At 35.6% G+C, this 22,423-nt stretch overlaps 2 protein-coding genes across 7 annotated transcripts in view; both read left to right on the plus strand.

Annotated features, from left to right (window-relative positions):
* Window positions 1–683: 683 nt before the first annotated feature.
* On the plus strand, window positions 684–12,461 carry LOC106762578 (ubinuclein-1). 4 transcript variants are annotated; one of them, XM_014646570.2, is made up of 14 exons: window positions 686–1,190; window positions 2,179–2,265; window positions 2,421–2,513; window positions 2,650–2,726; window positions 3,182–3,782; window positions 4,904–5,003; window positions 5,117–5,208; window positions 5,325–5,408; window positions 7,434–7,559; window positions 9,965–10,099; window positions 10,186–10,233; window positions 10,597–10,698; window positions 11,738–12,019; window positions 12,086–12,461. In XM_014646570.2, exons 1-14 carry the CDS (start codon window positions 1,017–1,019, stop codon window positions 12,188–12,190), a joined length of 2,106 nt encoding a protein of 701 aa, XP_014502056.1. In that variant the 5' UTR covers window positions 686–1,016; the 3' UTR covers window positions 12,191–12,461. The 4 variants fall into 4 exon arrangements, with proteins under 4 accessions (XP_022636336.1, XP_014502056.1, XP_014502053.1 ...); XM_022780615.1 differs by lacking the exon at window positions 12,086–12,461 and having other exon boundaries at window positions 684–1,190; window positions 11,680–11,814; XM_014646567.2 differs by having other exon boundaries at window positions 9,968–10,099; window positions 11,738–12,461.
* Window positions 12,462–16,545: 4,084 nt separating this feature from the next.
* LOC106762680 (NAD kinase 2, chloroplastic) overlaps window positions 16,546–22,423 on the plus strand; it is a 13,434-nt gene continuing 7,556 nt past the window's right edge. For all 3 annotated transcript variants that reach the window (XR_001375832.2, XM_014646710.2, XM_022780616.1), the window contains exons 1-2: window positions 16,546–16,819; window positions 17,061–18,917. Coding sequence is in view for 2 of the 3 variants with exons in the window: in XM_014646710.2 (XP_014502196.1) it covers window positions 16,622–16,819; window positions 17,061–18,917 (2,055 nt within the window). In the remaining variant the exon portion in view is untranslated. The remainder of the gene's footprint in view (window positions 16,820–17,060; window positions 18,918–22,423) is intronic.

Below are 22,423 nucleotides of genomic sequence, written 5' to 3' on the forward strand. Positions count from 1 at the left end.
ATCCCTTAATGGCATTCTAAATCCAAATCTCAGTTTCCACTCTTTAAAATATTTGCTAATTTAAATTTCTCTAAAATATACGTTTTTATAAGTATTTATTTACATAGTTTTATATATATTTATCTAAATATTTATTTATATATTATTTTTTCTAAACTTTTGTAAATATTTATTTTTTATTTATTTTTCTATATTTATTTATAAACATTTTTTAATATATATTCAAAAAATTAATTTATCTAATTTTTTACTTGTTTAATTAATTAAGCAGTGTATGATTAATTTTAGTTTCATTGAAATATTTGTTTTTAATTTATTTAACAATCAACAAGAAAAAGTGAATTTATATCGTGTTATATAATAAATTATTATATAGAAATATTAGATAATTAATTATTATATTATAATATATTAATTATATAATAAAATATAATAACAAATTATCATATATAAAATTATTTTGTAATATTTTGAAAATGTAACAATATAATAATAAATTATCATATTGTAAGTTATTATTGGTAAATATTTGAAGATATTTCGGTATTAAAAATTCTTCCTAAATATAGTTATATCATTTCAATAAATATAAAACACAGTATATTTTCTGAAGAAATAAAATTAGATATAGGGAAAGAAAATAGGTGGTGTAACGAAACAACACTTCTGTTCAGGCAGACATCTCGTAGTTGAGAACAGTCAGCGTAAAAAGTTATACAAACAAATCCAATCTAGTTCTACTTGAATCCGACCCATATTACCCGACCCAGTTTCCTTTTCCCTCCCTGTTTTTTTCTCGGAAAAGAGCGAGCAAGAAAATTTTTACAATCAAACTCGAATTGCAGTTAAAACCCCAACAGACACACTCATTTTATTCGATTTTCTTTAATTTTCAGCAATCAATTACTTGTGATACTGTATGTTTGAATCCCGCGCGATTCCTTTGTTATCTGTCTAATGCTTCTCTCTCGCGCCCTAATTATCGAATCTCTGTATCGTCGGTGAATTGGATTCCCATGGCGGAGGAGAAGAGGGCGTCGTCGTCGTTCGTGAAGAAAGGTGACCGGCAAATGTTCACGGTGGAGCTCCGGCCTGGCGAGACGACCATAGTTTCGTGGAAGAAGCTGATGAAGGACTCTAGCAAGCCTAACGGATCCAATTCGGCACCGCAACAAGTCGCAATCGCTCCGGTGAGACTTTTCTTCCATCTCGCTCTGTTTCTCTCTCGATGTTGTTTCTGACAGCACTGTCAATTCGCTGCTACGTGTGAAGTATTTTCAGCTTTTGCTGTTAGTGTTTTGCTTCGATTCTTTGCATTTTGGTGCGGTGTTGTTTTTGGATCGAATTTCGGGTTTGAAAGGGTTTTTTTGTGCCAAGCTAGAGTTATTGTTTTTCGAAACTATAATTCCTAGTCGACTTTAAGTTCATTATTTTGAATGGTGCTGTATTTGTCATTTTACCCTAATGTATGGTCCTATTTCGGTGTTTACTGGGCACGATGTAGCTAATACGTGTTGAGTAGATGTAAAGTGGCATGGTTAATTTAAGCTTTTAAAGAAAAGAAGTGTATTCCGAGTACTAAAATGTGAACCAGGAATGTAAGAGCAATTGTTCTGTAACTTGATTCTTTTGATGTTTGTGAGGTAAACCAGTTTCGTAGATTTGGTGCTGAAATTTATTTCATTAGTTTAAGGCAATAATATTGCTTCATACTTTAATAATTATTATTTGCATAAGTTCTCCCCCTATTTAACAAACATCTGTTCTATCATACTTCAGGGTTCTTCTGTGCATAACGATGAGCATTTTATGAGATTAGTTTTACTAAGATCTAGTTTTAATATTTTAGAATAACGTAAGATGTATTGGTTAGTGGATATGTACCTGCAGTTGTAGATATGCTCTACTTCACTAGTGTCTGGCATACGAGCTTTTCTGGTTCCAAGTTCTCTTATTTTGAATTTATTTTCTTAATCCTTCATTAGGTTGTTTTGTAACTGATAGGCTTTTGATACCAAATTCTCATTCCGTGCTTCCGTGCATCATCCCCTTCCCACAAAATTATTTTCCAGGCTCTTTTGTATTTTATATCATTGTAAAATCCAGCTTATTGTCATTTTGAAATTATGCATTGTTTTATGCTGAACTATTCTCAGAAGTCTCTGCCCATGTTTTTAGGGTGAACCTGTTGATGTTGAAGAAAATGATCCCTCTCAGCCAAACCGTTTCAGTGCTGTAATAGAGAAGATTGAACGCCTTTACATGGTATTTTTTTTGTTTCTTACTAGGATTTTTACTTTATGCTCTTCATCAGCAGCATGAATTTGTTTTTTGAACCTTTGGTTAATATTGTAAATGTGTGTTTAAGTATTAATTTATAGCTTCTTATTGGGAATAAATGGGATTCCCAATTGTTTCAGGGCAAGGATAGTAGCGATGATGAGGATCTGCTTGATGTTCCTGATGATGATCAATATGATACTGAAGACTCTTTTATAGATGATGCTGAACTGGTAGGTACTTCACATATTTATTCGGTTCATTTATGACCCTCTTGACCTTTTATTGCCGAGACAGGAGTAATACTGTTTTTTGTGATGGACTTTTTGTTTTCAGATTTTTTATGTTCCTTAATTGTTCCTTATGCAGGATGAATATTTTGAGGTTGATAATTCTGCAATCAAACATGATGGGTTCTTTGTAAATAGGGGGAAACTAGAACGCATGTAAGTTTTGTGGTTTTTGAATATAGCATTTTGTTCTTTTCAATCCACACAAGGTTAAAACAACTCATAGAAGGGTTACTATCAACTTGCTTTTTTTTGTTTGTTGATCCCTTTTCAATGCTGAGGTCGGTCTGTTGTTATCATTGTATTGTATTTGCTTTCAAATAACCTCGTCTTTTAGCTGATTGTATTTATTCATCAGTTATAACTTTTTTGGTTTTTTAGACATTTATGAACATGCTTATCTTTATTAGTTAATCTTGTCATATAGGTTTTTTCTGTGTTCCTAACAAGATTGACATGAATTTGTCTTATTGGCAAACTATTTTTCTTTTCAACTGAGAAAAATTTGTAGCAATTTATTGAATATATTTAGTTAAAAATGGGAGCAAATAGGGCCTATCAACCAATCAGAAATTCTCCTTACTGATTGTTGTCTCTTTCTATATTACAAGAAATGAACCTGCTGCACTACCTAACCAGCAACCAAAGAAAAGGCGCAGAAAAGATATAATGAAGAATGGTGAAAACAATGATGGTCATGGATCAAATAAAAATGCAAAAGTTGGCAGGCCAGCATCTGGCAAAACAGCTTCACTGCATGCAAAAAATATGTTAAATATATCTGAGAATTTGGTTGCACCTGATGAACATTATGAAGACTTGAAACTTTCAAATCAGTCAGATGTCTCTGGAATTATTTCGAAAAAGAAAACTGTTGATACTAAACCGACATTGGACCCTTCCATCTCTTTGAAAACATCAAATGATGATGTTACTGGTGTAACAGATGCAAAAGATGCTGACAAGCAAAGGATAGGAGTTTTTCAATCTAAGAACATTAGTGATAAATGTAAAGATGGAAGTGGATCATTTGATGCATCTCATCAGAAGTACAATGAGAAAAGTGCTTATGCACATTCCAAATCCCAACCTGGAAGACCCCCAAATAGTATTGATGATTTGGAAAATATTATTAGGACAAAAGAAAAAAGTGGTATGTGTGAACTGCCAGATCTAAACCTGTCTGAGGCGAAGTCTGCTACCCAAGCAACAGTAAGTTTTATTTTGTTTGCTTTTCTGTGCTCCCCTTTTCAACTTTGATTTGATAAATACTTGAATAAAACAGTGACACCAACAAAAGAGGTCCTCTGCACTGTATTGCTTTCATCAATTCATTTTTTCTACTAGACAGAAGGGTTACCCCCCTTGAAGTTCCAAGTGGGCTCATGTTACTTTCAACTATTGCTTTCAAAAGAACATTCTCTCAATAGAACCACTTTCTGTTGCAACTAAGGGAGCAAGTTCTCTGAAACTGGGGAATTACACTGCCTGTGTTTGAGATACCAACGAAAATGGATTATTTCAATATTCAATGTTTATACTCATTTGTTGTTATTAATTATATCAAATTAGTTGTGTTTGATCATGTTAGGTGGAAAGTGATTTTAAGATAATCTATTTTGATTGCATTGCATAGAAGAATCGGTTTTCACAGTAAATTTACAAAAATGGTGTATGAAGTTTTTTGTGGTAGTTGGTTTTGTATTTAAAATAATAAATTGTTGGGAAAAATGAAAGTTAAGCAAAAGAGGAGCTGATAGTGTTCAATCACATGCCTCAAAACCTTTTACTGTATAAAAAATCCTTTTCATTTTTGCATCCCTTTGATATTTACCAACATGCTAGTTTTTTTTAGAACAGCTTTTATTCTTGAAAAAAAACTTTTTTCTTCCAAAAATATTCCAGTCCAATCCATGCTATGTGTCAGATGAAAAGAGAGATAAACACCCCAATGGTGAGCCAAATAATAGGGCAATAGAATAAGCCATGCTGATCCCTTTCCTTTGCATGAAGATGCTGGTAGATGTTAAGCAGTACCAGGAATTAGTTCTGTACTATTACTGCTTCTACCCAGGCCTTTGATTATTTCTCTTGGTTGTCATGAAACATGATTTTCATTTGAAATGACAGTTACCTTATTTAAAGGATGTTACCATACAGGGATGGGGTGTTATATTTAAAAGCAATTGAAATAACAAAGTAAACTATCCTTTTGACCAGAACGTTTGAACTATAGAGATAATGATGGTTGTGCATATGAATATCTATGGATGAAACTGTATATTTTCTGTTAGTTTCTCTCTTGATCTTGAACTTATTTGAATGTTGTGCAGAAATCTGAAAACATGCAGAAGAAAGAGGGTTCTAGTGTTAGGCCAAAAACTTCAATGCTTGAAAAGGCTCTTCGTGAGTTGGAAAAAATGGTTGCAGAATGTAAGATTGGAAATTATGTTCACAATTAGCATGGATAAGAATTGTGAAATGTTTCCTTCTGATGCTAAGTTTTACTTTTCTTTTTCCTTTGCTCCTTTGAAACAATGTTACAGCCAGGCCACCAGCAGTGGACAACCAGGATGCTGTCAAAAGGAGGTTGCCTAGAGAAATAAAGCTAAAGCTTGCTAAAGTTGCTAGACTGGCGGTACGGGAAAATGATACTTTCTTGGTTTTATGCTTCTGGAGATTTATACTATTTTATACTGTTTACTTAAGGACGTTGAACATTGAAATATTAATTATATGTTTTTGTTGCATCAGGCAACCCATGGGAAAGTATCAAAAGAGTTAATTAACCGTCTTATGAGTATTCTTGGCCATCTGATTCAGCTAAGAACATTAAAGGTATTGCATACTGTTAAATATAAACATTCAACAATTTAATGTTAGTTCTTTCAGTTTCCAACTTTAGTTCTCCCCTCTGCTTCTTTTAGCTGACATATATAGTTGAAATCCAAGAGCTGTGTTTGAGTATGCTTGTTTCTCAAGTTCCCTGTCTACACTTTCTGTGTTTTGTACATTTTTTAGTTAATTTAATTATTAGAATATCATTTAAGACTAATAAAAGATGGTTTGTGGGCATTCTTGACTTAACCATTTGCATGTTTAGTTAGGATTGTCCATTGAGAGACTTATTAACTTTGGTGATTTTCTTAGAAAAATCCTTCCATTTTCCTTTCCCGTTTTTGCTTCTGTTTGAGTGCTTTAATGTGATGTGACTATAAAGCTATGGCTACATCATCTATTAATGTCAAAACCGTGCTGCTCATTTTTTACTTTAGGAAGTCGTCTATTTTATCCTTGCTATAATTCTATTCTTTACTACATGTCTATTTTGCCGTTAATACTAGGATTATGTATTTAAAACAATCCTGTAATTACATGGATTTGTTCCCTTAGAATTAGCTCTTCAGGCTAATGTATTTATATGTTCAATGGCCTCATTATTTAAACATAGAAGAAATATATTATATTATTCTTTCTACATTTGAAATGGTATCAAAGCTATTCTGAGCTTATCCTAAGTCAAGATCTTTGGGGCTATTATGTCACTGTTATGAGACTCCTATCAGACCATGGGTATCCTACTAACAACCCTTACTTACACTGCCATTCATCATAGTGGGACATACCTGCATTGAAATAGGGAAGACAACCTACAAACTAACTAGTAGTCCAATTGATTTAAACATAAGGTTGAGAAGTACAGTGGAGGATATTGCAGTGGACAAAGAAATGTATTAAAGACTTGTTGGTGGACTAATTTACTTACCTCATACTAGGCCAAACATTTCTTTTGCTGTGAATCTAGTAAGCCAATTTATGCACTAACCGAAGGAGGCTCATTTACAAGCTGCACTTAGAATTATTCATATTTAAAAGGGACTCTAGGAAGATGGATTTCTTTTAAACGAAAAAGAGTGGATGCAGATCATGCAGGGTCAGTTGTGAATGGGACATAAACTACTGAACGCTGCAGCTTCCTTGGTGGAAACCTAGTGACTTGGAGGAGCTAAATAAACAATGCCGTAGCCATATCAATTGTAGAAGCCTAATTTTGAGCAGTGACCCATGGAATATGTAAACTTCCATGGTTGAAGATTATATTGGAAAACTTAAAGATAAAGTGGAATGAACCTATGAGGTTATGTTATGAAAATAAATCTGCGATCAATACAGCTCACAACTAGGTGCAATATGATAAAACTAAATATATTGAGTTGCACATACATTTTATCAAAGAAAAGGAAGAAAATGGCTTGATTTGCACCCCATATGTATCCACTCAAAATCAACTTGCAGACATACTCACTAAAGGACTAAACTGTATTAACTTTAAAAGATTTATATCCAAGTTGGGAATGGAGAATACTTACTCACCAACTTGAGGGGAGTGTCAAAACCCTTCTACTCATTATGGATTTTAGGAGGTTTTTTTATTTTATCCTTGTTATAATTTTATTCTTTATCATAGTGCCTCTTGCCATTAATACTAGGATTATGTATTTGAAAACAATCCCATAATTACAGGAATTTGTTTCCTTAGAATTAACTCTATATTTCCTAAAATAACCAACAGGCTCATGTATTTATAGGTCTAATGGTCTCATTTTTGAAATATAGAAGAAATATATTATTCTTTCTAAATCTGAGACTTAAAAAGTGATAATACTTTGTCAACTTTTAATTCAATTAGAACTGTCTTCCCGAGTACTAAAAATTTCAACTCTAATTTATCTTGTTTTTTTTTTAATCTTAGTATCTTGATAATTTTCTTAACTGATATTTGTTGACTTCATTCAGTGTGGTTTAGGCATATTTAGGTTCTTGAAACTGCTTATCTTCTCATACAGTGTTTTTCTACTGCAGAGAAACTTAAAAATAATGATCAGTATGGGCCTGTCAGCAAAGCAGGAGGAGGATAATAGGTTTCAACAAATAAAGAAAGAAGTTATTGACATGATTAAGATGCTGCCCCCAACTTTTGAATCCAAGGTTTAGTGTAGTTTCACTTGCTTTTGCTTCCTTTATCATATATCGGTTAACTGGCTTACATGTGTTGTATTTTCACTCATGTTGAATTCTAATGAATTCACAATGTCTAAAATATGTAGCTTGAGATTCTTTAAATTGTTTATGTTAGAATAATTAGCTGAGTTGTGTATTAGTTGGTTGTGAGTTGTGTGTGAGGTGTATTCCATTGTTATAATCCTATAATAAAGGATGAAGAAGGGTGAATATAAGCTCTTCACTTATCTTATATAGATCCTCTCACTTAATCTCATTATGGTATCAGAGCTAGTTGTCTGAGTTTCTTCCAGCACTGTCTTTGCTATTGGCTGGCGACTGATGGTTGTCCTAAGAATTTTGTCTTCCAACACTTTTGCTCTCCTAATTTCAGTTATCTGCAATGTCTCTTTCACTGTTGTCCATTGTCCACTACCTCTGTCCATTGTTGTCCGCTGTCAGTTACGTTCGGCAACCACTGGATCTGGATCGCCACTCAAAGCGACGGCCAACCCCGCCGATGTCAAAGTCTAGTTCGTCGCGACGTGCCGCCACCAACGACATCTTTGAGCACTACAATCCAACGCGTGCTGCCCAAGCGCTGTCATCCTCCCATCCAAACGTCATTGTGCCACCTCTATAGCTGTCACCGTACCCCTCTCATTTCTGATGGGTGATGGGGAAAAATGGGATTCTCTATGTGCGTGTGTAGATGGTTAATTTGGAAGAAAATAACGAATGGCCATGGTGGAGGGAATCGTGATCTATGGTTCTTTGTTTGTAGGTTAATGGTGTTTCCTAAGTGGATGAAGGATAATGATGAATGGGAAATTGGTGGTTGAATGTGTCTTTGAGTGCTCCACGTGAGGGGTTAAAGGTCTGGAGATTATGGAATTGAAGAGTCATGATTTGTTGGTGAATGGAGGTGAAGATGGCAATCTAGTTCGCCCAATCTATTGCTCTCTGCCACTGTTGGTCGTTGCCCACTACTGATGGTAATATCCTTTGTCAAAGTCATCCTAGTTGAAGTTTCGTGCTTGTCGAGTGCTGTCCAATATTATTCTCCATGGTTGTTGTTAGTTGTTCGTCAACTTGTGTTCGCATTTTGGCTATCTGCTGACCAATGTCTGTTTGCTGCACAGTCTTGAAGACAAGTCATATATTTTAGGAGGAGTCTGTTTGGCTATGCTGGTTTGTGAGTCCAATTTGGTTTGTAGATATTCTCTTGATGGTCTAAAGCACGTGCCCATCTTGTTCTAAGTCGAAGTTCCCACATCTATTGTCTCATTTGGGAAAAGTTGATTTTGTTGTATTAAATGACTAACTTACGTATGTGTTGACCAAGTTCTTAAAGAGATTTCGGATTGAGTTTATTTATTCAAAACTTGGTACATACAATTTGTATGTTTCAGCATGAGAGGCAGTGTTATAATAATTAGCTGTGTGAGTTGTGTATTAGCTGTGTGAATTCTGTATTAGTTGTGTGTGAGGTGTATTCCATTGTTATAATCCTATAAATAAAGGATGAAGAAGAAGGGTTAATATAAGCTCTTCACTTATCTAATATAGATCCTCTCTGTTCTTAATCTCAACAGTTTTATCTGTCACCATCATGGTTATCAAACTCTCGAGTTAACTTTTAAACTCTTACGAGTTTACGTTCCCAAACATGGCTTCCGAGTTAACTCGGAAGTAAACTCTTTTTTTGCATAAACTCGGTAGAATTAACTGTGAAATCGATAGGATCATGTAGAATCGCGAGTTTGGAACCATTCTACAAGCTTGAAAGGGGAAAAAATTAAGAAAAACAAGGTCGTTTGGTCTTTTTTTATTATATATTTGATGAAATGCATCAAAATTAATGACGACAATTCAAGTATTTATGTTTTACAATATTTATTTTTATGAATTATATATCTATAAATTTTATTTATTTAAAGTTATATAATTTTATAGACTTATTTAAATTAAGATATTATTTATATAGTATTTTTCATCTGAAGTAAACTCGTTACGAGTTGGGTTTACGAGTCGAGTTTACTCGACTCTCACGAGTTTACGTAAACTCGCGAGTTTGATAACCTTGGTCACCATCATGTGATGTGTTCTTTGGTGTGTTTAGCATGTTCATCGTTGTAGGCTTTGTGGTTCATCATTATTGTTTATGTCCCCTCATCACAATTCGTATTATTTATCCTGTTATCCTTTCTCTGGTTGCTTTTCCTATGGATCATTGGAAAGGGATTTAATCGGTTTTAGTTATGTTACCCAAATTTGTGTTTTCTTTCTGCATCCTTTTATGTTTGCACTTATATTGACATGCACTCATATGTTTGCTCAACTGATATTTTGATAATTTAATTTTGAACACATGGTGTTTTTGGGCACTTCAGCAGCAGCTGAAAGGTGAAGCATCTGGTGATTTTCAAGAATTTGGTCCTGATGGAAAAACAAATACAAAAAGAAAGTTTGCCATGGATGCTGCATTGGAGGACAAGATCTGTGATCTCTACGATATTTTTGTCGATGTATAGATTTCATCTATAGATATTTATCTTGACATTCTTGGTTGTGATAAAGCTTTCTTATTGAACCTTGCTTGTGATTGCTGTAGGGATTGGATGAAAACGCAGGTCCACAGATCAGAAAGTTGTATGCTGAGGTGGTTCAAATTTTCTAAACCTTCCTCTCAATACTGGTTTTTCAAAGCTACTGGGGTGTTTGCATTGTATTTTTTATGCTGAGGATCAAAAAGTCAAATCAACTTGGTTTTTATGTTTGTACATGATTAAAATGTTTGCAATTTTATCTTGAGAATTTATTAGTATTATGAAATAAACATTCAGGGAGCTTTTTTTGACTAGCACATTTTTTTCCCAACAAACAACTCTCGTCTTTCAGTGGCATTTGTTCCACTTAATAGTTAATACGTGTTTAATTTTTGCCGTGACTTGTGTGAAGTTAATCTGTTTGCTTTCTATGAACAAATATATATTTTCTTAACTTTTAATTTTCTTGTCTCCAGCTTGCAGAACTATGGCCCAGTGGTCACATGGACAACCATGGGATCAAACGTGGAATTTGCAGGGCAAAAGAGAGGCGCAGAGCACTGTACAACAAGCATAAGGTATGGCTTTTGCAGTTAATAATGATTTTTGTATTAGGGGAGCATTATTCAAACCTCACTTTTTCTCAATAGAAGATTGTCTGTGCTCTAGGCTGTAAAATCCTATATGATAGAGATATGCTACAAAGGAACTTCGGAGGAAATTATTAAAAGTGATCTCAGTGAATAGTATCCTTGAGAATTTGGTTTTTAATCCTTGCTACTGGTGTTACCTAGGAGGATAAAGCTATTGCTCTTGTTGTATTGGAAGTTTTAAAATGATTACCCATAGAAATTAGTAATGAACATCATATAGGCAGTGGAAACTTCCTTCACCAGTTTCATTTCATGGTATTCTATTTCAATTACATCTATCTTCTCTACTGGAAGGACATATCGTTTTTCAAACTATAAAGTTGATGTTAATTCAGACAACTGAGACTGTTTAGGCTTACAAAACTAGGTAGCTCCAAGGATCATGTTTCTTTTTTCTCACGATGCCTCCAAAGTTTTGATTTCCTTTAGTTTCTCTACATTGTTCATACTGTATACTTTCTCTTAGAGAGTAAATTTACACATGATTCAATCCTACAAAATCAGTTTGTGGGTACCCATTTATATACTGAGGATTAGATATCTCGATCATGAAATTACATTTAGGTGGTCCAATAGTGATGACATGATAGATCCAACAAAACTTGCTCGGATAGGTTTTGATATCATCTTTGAAAGTGAATTTAAATCTAATTCAAACTTATAAAATTGATTTTGAACGTGAAGTTTGTATTTACTTATATATAAACTATAGTTTTGGTCATATTTCTAGCTAGCGTAGGATCTAAAACTTTTCACAAACATAACATGAAAAAGGAGGACATTGTCATGGTATCTTTAGTGGTTTTTAGGTTTTGAAAATTCATTTTCTTCATTTGATAGGGAGAATAATTGATTGAACCTTATTAAAAAAATGAAAGAATAACATTTGATTTTTTTTATGCCCAGATGATCATCGGGATTTCATATTGATTTTGATCTCACGGGTTTGCTTGGTTGCTGTCAGGACCAGGAAAAAATTAAGAGGAAAAAGTTGCTGGCACCTAAGCAAGAGGAGAACGTTCGATTTGATGCCAATTCAATTACTTCACAACAGAACCTGCGAGAGAGATCAGCTCCTGAGTCCAGCAGTCATGGTTTTACTTCAGGGAGCAAGCAAGTTTCTAATGCAAGCCCAACTGGACGGGTACCCAGTCCAATAAATGGTCTAAAACAAGAAAAAGCAAAGGGAAATTCAAGCAGTTCCCTGGATGATGTCAGGGTTGCAGAAGGTGTGCTAACAAAGAAGGTAAAGAGAAAACCAGAACTTGAGTTAGAAGCACATTTAGTTGCTGAGAAGGTGGCTTCCTTGCAGGGAGAAGAAAGACCTAGGTCCTTAAAGCAGCAGTCCTCAGGGCCACTTGCCAACAAATCAAATCTTCAGCCAACATCTGTTCCTGATCTTCAACATTCAAGCTAACGTGATATCATGTAGGTTTAGAGGTTTACCAAGCCCAATGTCCCTTTATTTTTTTTTTCTTTTCAATTTCCTTCTTATCCCCTTCTCTATCAAATAGTTCCCTTCCCTATCATTTTTGTAATTATATATCCTTGCAATGAATGTTCTTCCAAATATAGATAGATTTATTGTTGTTAGTGATATTGGCCAAGCTTCTTATTTGGCTCTTACGCTTCTCTAAGGCAATTGTTCTTCTCTACTAATGCAATTTTCGGAAGTTAACCATGCATAACATGAATTCATAAACGTATTGAGTAGAGAAAGTTACATTAGCCTACTTCTAAACCAAATATTATTTGAGGAAACTTTTATGCTTTCGCAACGAGCCCTCGTTAACCCAATTTTAGTGTACTGGATGAATAAAAGTACATTTTATTTTATTGACATAAAAAATTCGAAATGCTAATTTATTTTACATTTTATTTTATAGAAAATTTTCATTATCAAATTAAAATGGTTGCATAAATAATGTGTAAATTGAAGGGCTATTGGGTTAGAAATTTGTAAGATTTTTTCTTTTTCATCAGCTTCTCAGGTGTGAATTTTTTTATCACAACTGAATTTAGAGTTGTGGACGCGGTTTATGAATACAGTTATTTTAGATCTTGATTTTATTCTGAATATGTTTTGATTTTAATATATTACATTTTATTAAAAAGTTAAAAGAATAATGTTATTGTATGAAGTAGAAATAATAAATTTGTTTGGATTGAAACAAGGGTAGAAATAAAAGTAAAGAAAAATGGTGGAAAGAAAAATTGTTTAAATTAATATGGATGATATGAGTAGGTTTGTTTGTAGAGAAAAAAATTTATGAAATGCAACTTATATTCGTCCGTCAGTCATATATTGAATGGTTAATTCACATTTAAATTTGTGAGCTAGCTACATAAGGAGTGAACTGATCGGTTACTAGGACAATTAACTTTAAGATAAAGTGTAATTATCTAGAATTAGATTGTAATTAGGCTATTATTAGTCAAAGAACACTAGTAGACGATGTTGTCGCCAAAAGCGGGGGTATAGTGGTAGAGATGACAAAATTTATTTTCTTAAAAAAACTTTAGACTCTAGATCTTATGTTGAATATAGTAAAAATTATATATGTGATTAATCTCCTTTGTATTAAATATACACATATGACACTGTATTTATAATAAAAAAAATATGGGTTAAGCCCAAAATACAAATAAAGAATAACAACAAACAAACTAAAGATAAAAGATAACGATAAGAAAAAAATAATATATCTAACATGCTCAATTTGAATGCAACATTCAATGCTTTTAGTGAGACATGTTTCTCACCATATCTTACTCTCCTTTAGACAAATTGAAAGATACCTTAGCATCTAAGTGGAGTTTGGTGCCAAAGATGCCTTTGATTAGAGGCCAAGAGACGTTGTTATCCTTGCAACTCTTCTTGTGAGAGGAAGAAGACTTATCACCTTGACAATGAGACTTCCTCTTTCCTATTTATGCTTCACAACCTTTTTTGTAGATCGGGATGAACGATTATCATTGGTGTAGGCTCAAGGGCAAGATTTGTCCAGGCTGGTGGAGGTTGCTTAGGTTGACATTTAAAGGCAGGACAATCGGTGACCTGCCATGTGTCCCCTTACTGGTAGCTAGGTGGCTGCGTTTTTGAGCATCAGAAGCAAAGCGACCCATAAGCTGAGTGCTTGAAGAATTGACACCAATAACACCACCACCACTAACTGCTTGCCGAATGGTTATTCTCTTGAAAAGATCCTTCAATTTTGGATTGCGAGAAATCATGATTTTAAAAAATTAAGAGAAATCTAATATGTTAACATTGAGCAATCGTCAAACATTACTAAACACCTCAATGCAGATGTTAGCCGATCCACGACACATGACGAGCTGTTAGGAAGGAAGGTGACGAGGGAGCTCGTTAATTAGTTTCACTACTTCGAATTCATTCGTTGTCGTCAACTTCTGCCATGAAGTTATTTTTCTTGGACTCTTTTTCTAGTATAAAGGAAACTTGGCCCGATGCACTTAAAAAAAAAATGTTAGGCCGACCTGTCTCCATTATTCCCACCTTGAAGTACTTGATCTTAAATCCCTTAAAGGAGGTACTGAACAGGGAAAATAACCACCTCCCTTGTTTATATATTAGGGAGACCCATCTTTTTTTGGTGTTGGAGCGAGTGCGAAAATAATGTAGAAATATGGGGGGAGTGAGAGTGAGGTCTATGGCCGAGTAGAGTACCTCAAACACTTGTATCAAGCCCAACTGTTCTACTTAATTAGGTAGGCACCACATTGAGCTTCTGCAGTACACCCATTTGAAATTCATTGAAGAGCAAACAAACAACTAAGTCGTTAAAAGAGACGATTATACATGAAGAAGTTTGTAGGACAACTTCATTTCCCATGACATACCCGCTCATTCTCCTTGCACACGATCAACTTGAACATCTAGGCACTCTCTGTAAAGTTTGTTCGGCCCATCACCTCAACTAGTGTCCCATACGAAAGCATGTCACATATTCCTCAACTTCACGAGATGCCTAGTCATAACTTGGAATGACTAGGAGAGATTGATATTGGCAACATTGATTTCCAACTCAACGATGACCTCAACCTCATCAATAGGTACAACCTTGTTGGTATCTATACTAGACACACTGTTGACCGTTAGGTCAAGCCATATCCAATGGCTCATATCGTTCAGTTCTTTGAAATCTAATAGGCATGAGATTCGAAGCACCACATGCTCTCCCCTCAATGGTCATATTTTTGAATAGTTCAAAAAGCATCCAACAGGGAGGCTGAATGATTTGGAAGTTGCCCAAGTGGACGACCAAAGATCGTATCCCCCACTAAAACGACATAAACAACTAGCACTATTCATCCAAATACAAACCCCTTCTCTAGTAATTTCATGCTCGGGCTTGAGAAACTTGTATATCATATGACTATTTGGTTAGCCATAGATCGGGCAGTCAATCCCCATTCAGATCCATGAGCGAGCCACCATACGAACCGAATGGTCAAGGAAGTGAACCAAACAATCATTGGTTAGGACAATTAGTCCTAAAGCTAACCAACTTAGGGGTAAATTGTAATTACCGACAATTAGGCTATAATTAGGTTTGAGGTAAAGAGATATACATTTATTACATTATTGATATTTGATGTGCTAATCATTAAGTTGACTTTGACACCAAAGTATCTTATATAAGTATATTTTAAACAGTTTCGGACAAACAATTATGAAAAGAATAGAATTTTGAGACAATTTTTGGACTCTAAACAACTCATATAGTATTAAATCGTTGATCTCGTCCCAAAACTTCAAGTAAGAAAAATTAACTTAAATTACTCCGTTTTATTTCATGAAACTGTCAGAAAAGAATTTTCATATGTTTAATATTTACGTTGATGCTTTAAAATTGTGAATAAAGTTATGAAAGTGGATTGACAGAGATGTTAGGTTGTTGGAAATTGAAACTTTAACGTATTTATGGTTTGATGTTGATGCTTGTGATGGATAAATGTATTGAATTTGTAATTGTTACCAATTGTAATAATCTCGTCATATGAAAACTAGTTCTTAATTGTCTTTTAAGTTTTAAGAGTTGGAACCAAATGAATCGAAATATGGTTTATTTTGAATAGAATTGATAAAAAAAAGAAATGGTTTTAGATGATAACAATGAGTTCTGATCAATTTGAAAATTTGTGAGGATTAGTGCTCAAATGCTAAAAGGTTTACTCAATCTACAATGTAATGATTTATCATTTGATCATTTTAGTGAGTAACCAAATCAATTATCTTTCTAATAAGAATGTCACTCAAGTGATGATAGCTCCTTAAGTAATATTTCATTGTGCAAAATTTAATTTCACTTGTTTTAATATCTTTTAAATGTATGACTCCTATTTGATTGGATTTTAATAATGTTATAAATGCATATTATGAAATGTTTTAAATTATATTTCATGAAAATAGTTGATGTGATTTTGTGTAAGATAAATACCAAGACTATAATTTGACCCATTTTGAGTATTATAAAATTGAATAATGAAACTATTATGAGAATAAGATATGTTGTGTGCACTACATCCGAAACAAGTCCTATTTGCTAACAACATTGCTAACATGCAATATGTGATGACGAATAGTAACCATATTTTCAAGAAAATAATTAGAAAGAAAATACTAATAAAATTTTGATTAAAAATTAAAAGATAAAAGAAAAATATAGAAAAAAAAAGTAAACTCAGAAAGAAAAAAACAAGTGACATTAATTTCATGTTTTATAGAAAGGCAATGTCCATCAAAATCAAAGAAAAGGACATCCAAACCCAAATATTCTCATTCTCAAAGTGCTTCTGCGGTTGTTTCTGTTATTGAATTCCCATGATGGCTCGCACTGTCTGCACGTGCCACATGGTGTTCTCCGCCGACCGGATTACTCCGACCGTCGTGTCTGTGTTCTCTGGCATTGACAACATCAGACTGTTGCCTTTCCGCTTCCAACTTCGAAGGAACACACACCTCCTCACTGCTCAACTTTCCAATTCTTTCTCCAATTTCGGATTTCATTCTCACTCTCAGGTTTCTTTCACTTACTCCTCATTTCATCTTTCCACTTGTTCACAAAGTTTAAGTGTTAAATTAAACCCCCATGTGCACAAAACATAAATATTTGACTACCCAATTGTGTTCTGTGAATTAATCGTCGTTTTCATATTAAGGGTTTATACTCATGCATGAATTCCCCGTTGTAAACTTTTGTTGCCATGTAGTGATATTACTTTGTTTCAAATTTTTAAATGTTTTTGTTTGCATTTTGCAGTGTTTGAATTCCGTTCAATCGCATGTTCCATCACGGTTGCCTTGGATGGGTCCATTTCCGGGTGATATTGCTGAAGTGGAGGCATATTGTAGGATATTTAGGAATTCTGAAAGCCTTCATTCTGCTTTAGTGGATGCCTTGTGTAACCCGATCACTGTCGAATGTAGTGTTTCCTATGAAGTTCCGTCTGACGAGAAACGGCTTCTAGAGGATAAAATAGTATCTGTCCTTGGATGCATTGTGGCCCTTGTGAATAGTGGGAGGCGGGATCTTCTTTCTGGAAGATCATCGATTGTGACTCCCTTTCGTGCTGCAGAGGTTGGTGCGATGGAGGATACACTTCCTCCACTTGCCCTTTTCAGGAGTGAGATGAAGAGGTGTTGTGAGAGCTTACATGTTGCTCTTGAGAACTATTTAGTTCCTGGTGATGATCGGAACTTGGATGTGTGGAGGAAACTTCAGAGACTGAAGAATCTGTGCTATGATTCTGGCTTTCCTCGTGGGGAGGATTGTCCATGTCCTTCGCTGCTTGCGAATTGGAGTCCTGTGTGTTTATACACTCCCATAGAGGACATGGAATCCAAAGAATCTGAAGCAGCTTTTTGGACAGGTGGGCAGGTAACGGAAGAAGGTCTAAAGTGGTTACTTAATAAAGGATATAAGACCATCATAGATCTCAGAGAAGAAGATGTAAAAGATAGCTTCTATCAAGCAGCTGTGTATGATGCTATTTCATCTGGAAGTATTGAGTTGGTCAGGATCCCTGTTAAAGATGGGACTGCACCTACGATGGAACAGGTTGAGAGGTTTGCATCTTATGTTTCAAATTGCAGTAAAAGACCAATTTATCTTCATAGCAAGGAAGGAATTCGGAGAACATCTGCCATGGTCTCTAGATGGAAGCAGTACATTACACGTACTACATCAGAGTTTGTTTCTAATCAAGCAGTTATTTCCAATGTCGTGTTATCAGATTCCACAAATGGATCTGGAAAAATGGAGGACTCAATGATTGCCGAGGGGTCCTTCCAGGAAAAGGATACCAATTTGCTGCGCGAGGGTGCAACACATGGTTCTGCTGCCTCATTTGACTCATGTAACTCTTTAAAGACGAATAATGAAAAAACAAAAAGCAATGGGGGCATAAGTCAACTTACTGCTGATAGTACGGCCTCATCACAAGTCACTGGTGCTTCTGGGGAAGGATCTTTTCCTAGTTTCTCAAGTAAAATTAACCCTTTAGAAGCTCAAATTCCTCCTTTTGATATTTTTTCCAAAAGGGATATGTCCACATTTTTGGGAAGTAGGAAGATGTCAAAACCCTCTTATTTCAGTTATCAGGTTAAAAGAGTGGAATGTCTGCCAGAGTCAAGGAGCTTTGAACCTAAAATTGTGGGCCGAGCGAAAAGTTCCAATGGGTCAGCGAGTATGAGTAATTCCCATTCTGCTTGGACAACAATTAATGGGTATAGTGAGGGGGAAATGAATTACAGGGCTGATGCCAATATCTCTACTACTGTGAACAGTGATATTGATAATGTAAATACTAACTCCCAAAGGACGGGAGATGATAAAGATAAGGCTAGGTTAGCCTTACGAGATGAAGACTTGGGGCTTATTGAAGGAGACATGTGTGCATCATCAACTGGGGTGGTAAGGGTGCAGTCGAGGAAGAAAGCAGAGATGTTCTTAGTACGAACGGATGGATATTCTTGTACAAGAGAGAGGGTGAGTGAATCCTCTTTGGCCTTTACTCATCCCAGCACCCAACAACAGATGCTATTATGGAAATCTACGCCAAAGACTGTTTTAGTGTTGAAAAAGCTAGGAGATCATCTCATGGAAGAAGCTAGAGAGGTAGTACTTTCCTTTTCTTTCCACCTCTAAGAATCATTCCAGCCATTAAAAATAGTTTTTGTTTTGCTTCCAATGGCCCAGATAGTTCTAACAATGAAGTTTAGGTTTGAATTTGTGTTTTGGTCACATAGGGACAAGTCCTTTAGTTGGGAGGGGAGAGGCATTTAGAGGTGGGCTCAACTTAGTTGCTATGTCCCTATGAAGGAAGGAGCTTAGTGACAAAAATTTATTTGACAATGATTTAGCATCATATTTGTCAAGCATTGACGTTCCTTTCATATGTAATCCTTAATTATATCTTTGCTCAACCTTGTGTATTCATTTATCCACTAGTTTGAAGAATCATAAGTATGTGGAGATTCATTTAGGCCCAAACTCCTTTATAAGGGCTTAATCAAGGTTATCAGACTCGAGAGTCTACATAGATTCATGGGAGCTATGTAGACTTAACTCGTACATTCGCTTATAAGTAGGCTCATGGGAGCTATGTAGACTCAACTTGGTGATTCGCTCATAAGCCCAATTGTAGACTCTTGAGAGTGTATGTTAGGGAGTGGAGAGTGTGTGAGAGGAGAAGGAAGAGTTAATAGCCTAACTGTTTTAGCAGTTAGGAAGAGCGGGAATTAAAGACTTGCATAAATAGAGTTTTATTCGGGGAGGAGTTTTTGAACATTAGTTGTATAGACAGGAACCTAGGTCCTATGGAGGGGGATTATGCTCCCAGATACTGATTGTACCATACATTTGTTGATGTGAATACAAATATTCATTCTTTTACAATTGATTTTCTTGCTATAAGTGTGTGAGTGGGTTGTCTAAGTTAGGTTTCAAACCCAGAAACCTAACAGTGTATCTCATAAAAAATAACACCATAATTAATCAAAAATAGTAAACAATAGTTGTAATCTGGGATAATATATGTAGAATGTTCCTAATTAGAGGAAATAGATACATAATATTTTATTTTGTTTTATTTTATTTTTCCCTAGGTTTCTAGTTTCCTTATTTCCCTTTTTAGGAGAACTAGATTATTACAAATAGAAGGTTTGAGAATGTATTTTTTATGATTTGAGAATAATAAATCTCATTTTCAACTTGGTGTCAGAGCTCCTGATCTTAGGGGCTAGATTCCGCTGCAAGAAGCACACCGCCGCCACTGTCCGACCACCGCTGCTGCCACTGTCGCCGGTCGGGGTCTTCGATAGGGCAGAAAGGTGCGCCCAACACCGGCGATCACAGAGCCGGAAGTCGCTCCTCGAACGGAGCTGCCACGCGCCGCCACGCGCCGCCACCCGCTGCCACTGTCGCCGGCGCGTGTAGCCCACGCGCCCACCTCCGACGAGACCCACTCGCTGCCGCCGCCGCCACAGATAGGGTCGCCGGAGCCCCCTGAGTCCGTTCCTAGGGTCGGTGACAACTAGTCTGGGCTGTATTTGAGCAGATCTGACTTTTACGTTTTGCTCCTCTTTTTCCGGTGAAACCCACTCGCCGTCGCCGCCACAAAAGGGTCACCGGAACCTCCTGATTCTGTTCCTTGGGTTGGTGACGACCCGTTTGGCCTTTATTTGAGTAGATCTGAGTTTGAAGTTTTTGCCCTTTTTTCTTGGATACGGGATGTCTGAAAAAAAGAGTATTCCTTTTGGGATACCCAATGACTTACCAAATATAGGAAGTACCTCGTGGTTGGATGGTCAGAATTACTTACAATGGAGTCAATTTATTTTAAGGATTCTCAAGAGTCGCTCCAAACTTGATCATATAGATGGAGGAGGACCAACACCAGATGACAAACATTTTTCAATGTGGGATAGAGAAGATTCTTTAACTATGACTTGGATATGGCAATCCATGACTCCAGAAGTAAGGAAAAATTATATGTTTCATTTTTCCGCAAAAGAAGTATGGGATGATTTACAGAGTACTTTTTCTTTAAAAAAGGATCTTGCTGCTACCTATGATATCAAGAATAGGATATTTAATACAAACAGGGCTCCCTTTCCGTAACAGAGTATTACGGGATCCTGAATGGTCTTTGGATGGAACTCGATCAGATCCAAACAATAAAGATGTGTAAAACAGATGCTGCCGCTCTTGCTGAATTCATGGAAGGAGAAAAAATCTTTAAATTTCTCCTGGGCCTTAATCATGAGTACGACCCAATCCGGGTTCACATTTTTGGAAGAGAAAAATTACCACCNNTGTCAGAAGTTTTTTTTATGGTAAGAGGAGAAGAAACTCAGAGATCTGTCATGCTTCATGGAGGGATCTCCAACACAGGCTCTGCCATGACAATTGGAAGGGAGTCCACAAGGGAACAAATGTTGGGGGAAAAACGTTTGAAAGAGGTACTCATGGGGACTGTTGTACATACTGTAAAAGATATGGACATACCAAGGAAATATGCTTCAAACTCCATGCAAAAAAGAATATTCTCGAGCGCATGGGAAACAACAAAGGGCCTACTAAAAAATGGGTAAATCATACTACCTCAGAACGGGAAGCCACAAATCAATCTAATTCGTCCCAGTCTAATCCACCACCACCACCACCACCAGATCTTGATATGCAAACTTATAAGGAGAAACTCGAGCGCTTGGAAGCAATGATTGAATCAATGAGTAAGCCCTCTGGATCATGTACTCTGTCCATAAAAGGTAAGATTTGTCTCAATACTGTTGGTCATGTGTCTCAAGGTATTTGGATCCTTGATTCGGGTGCAACTGATCATATGACACCTTTTAGTGGGAATTTCAATTCATATAGCAAGAGCAATAAAGAACTTATTGCAGTTGCAAATGGACAGGGTATACCTGTATGCGACTCTGGGAATATATTCTTGACTCATCTATTATATTGAAGGATGTTTTACATGTTCCTCAATTAGCTAATAGTCTTATTTCTGTGCAAAAATTCACAAAGGATTTAAACTGTTCAGTAATATTTTTTCCAACTTATTGTGTTTTTCAGGATCTTGCCACGGGGAAGACGATTTTAACTGCTAAGGAGAAAAGTGGGTTGTATTTGTTAGAGTTTGATGACCAAAGCAACACACAAATCATGAGTCAACAAGCTACATCCGAGACGTGGGCCAAATCACAAATATGGTTACATCATCAAAGGCTTGGGCATCCATCATTTAATCTTATCAAGTCCCTGTTTCCCCATTTGTTTACCAAGGAGTCTGTTGAGTCTTTTAATTGTGATATTTGTCAATTGTCAAAGCACCATCGTGTATCTTATCCTATTAGTAATAAAAAGAGTATTTCTCCATTTGATTTAATTCACTCTGATGTTTGGGGTCCTGTCATAGATTCTATTTCTGGAGCCAAATGGTTTGTTACCTTTATTGATGATTGTACTCGTGTCACGTGGACATACCTTATGAAAAATAAATTTGAAGTTTTTCAAATTTTTGTTAACTTTTTCCGTCTTGTCCAAACTCAATTTGGAAAAAATATAAAAAAAATTAGGTCTGATAATGGTACTGAATATGTAAATCATGAATT

Source organism: Vigna radiata, chromosome 5 (genome assembly GCF_000741045.1).
Source record: "Vigna radiata var. radiata cultivar VC1973A chromosome 5, Vradiata_ver6, whole genome shotgun sequence".
NCBI classification, from domain to species: domain Eukaryota; kingdom Viridiplantae; phylum Streptophyta; class Magnoliopsida; order Fabales; family Fabaceae; genus Vigna; species Vigna radiata.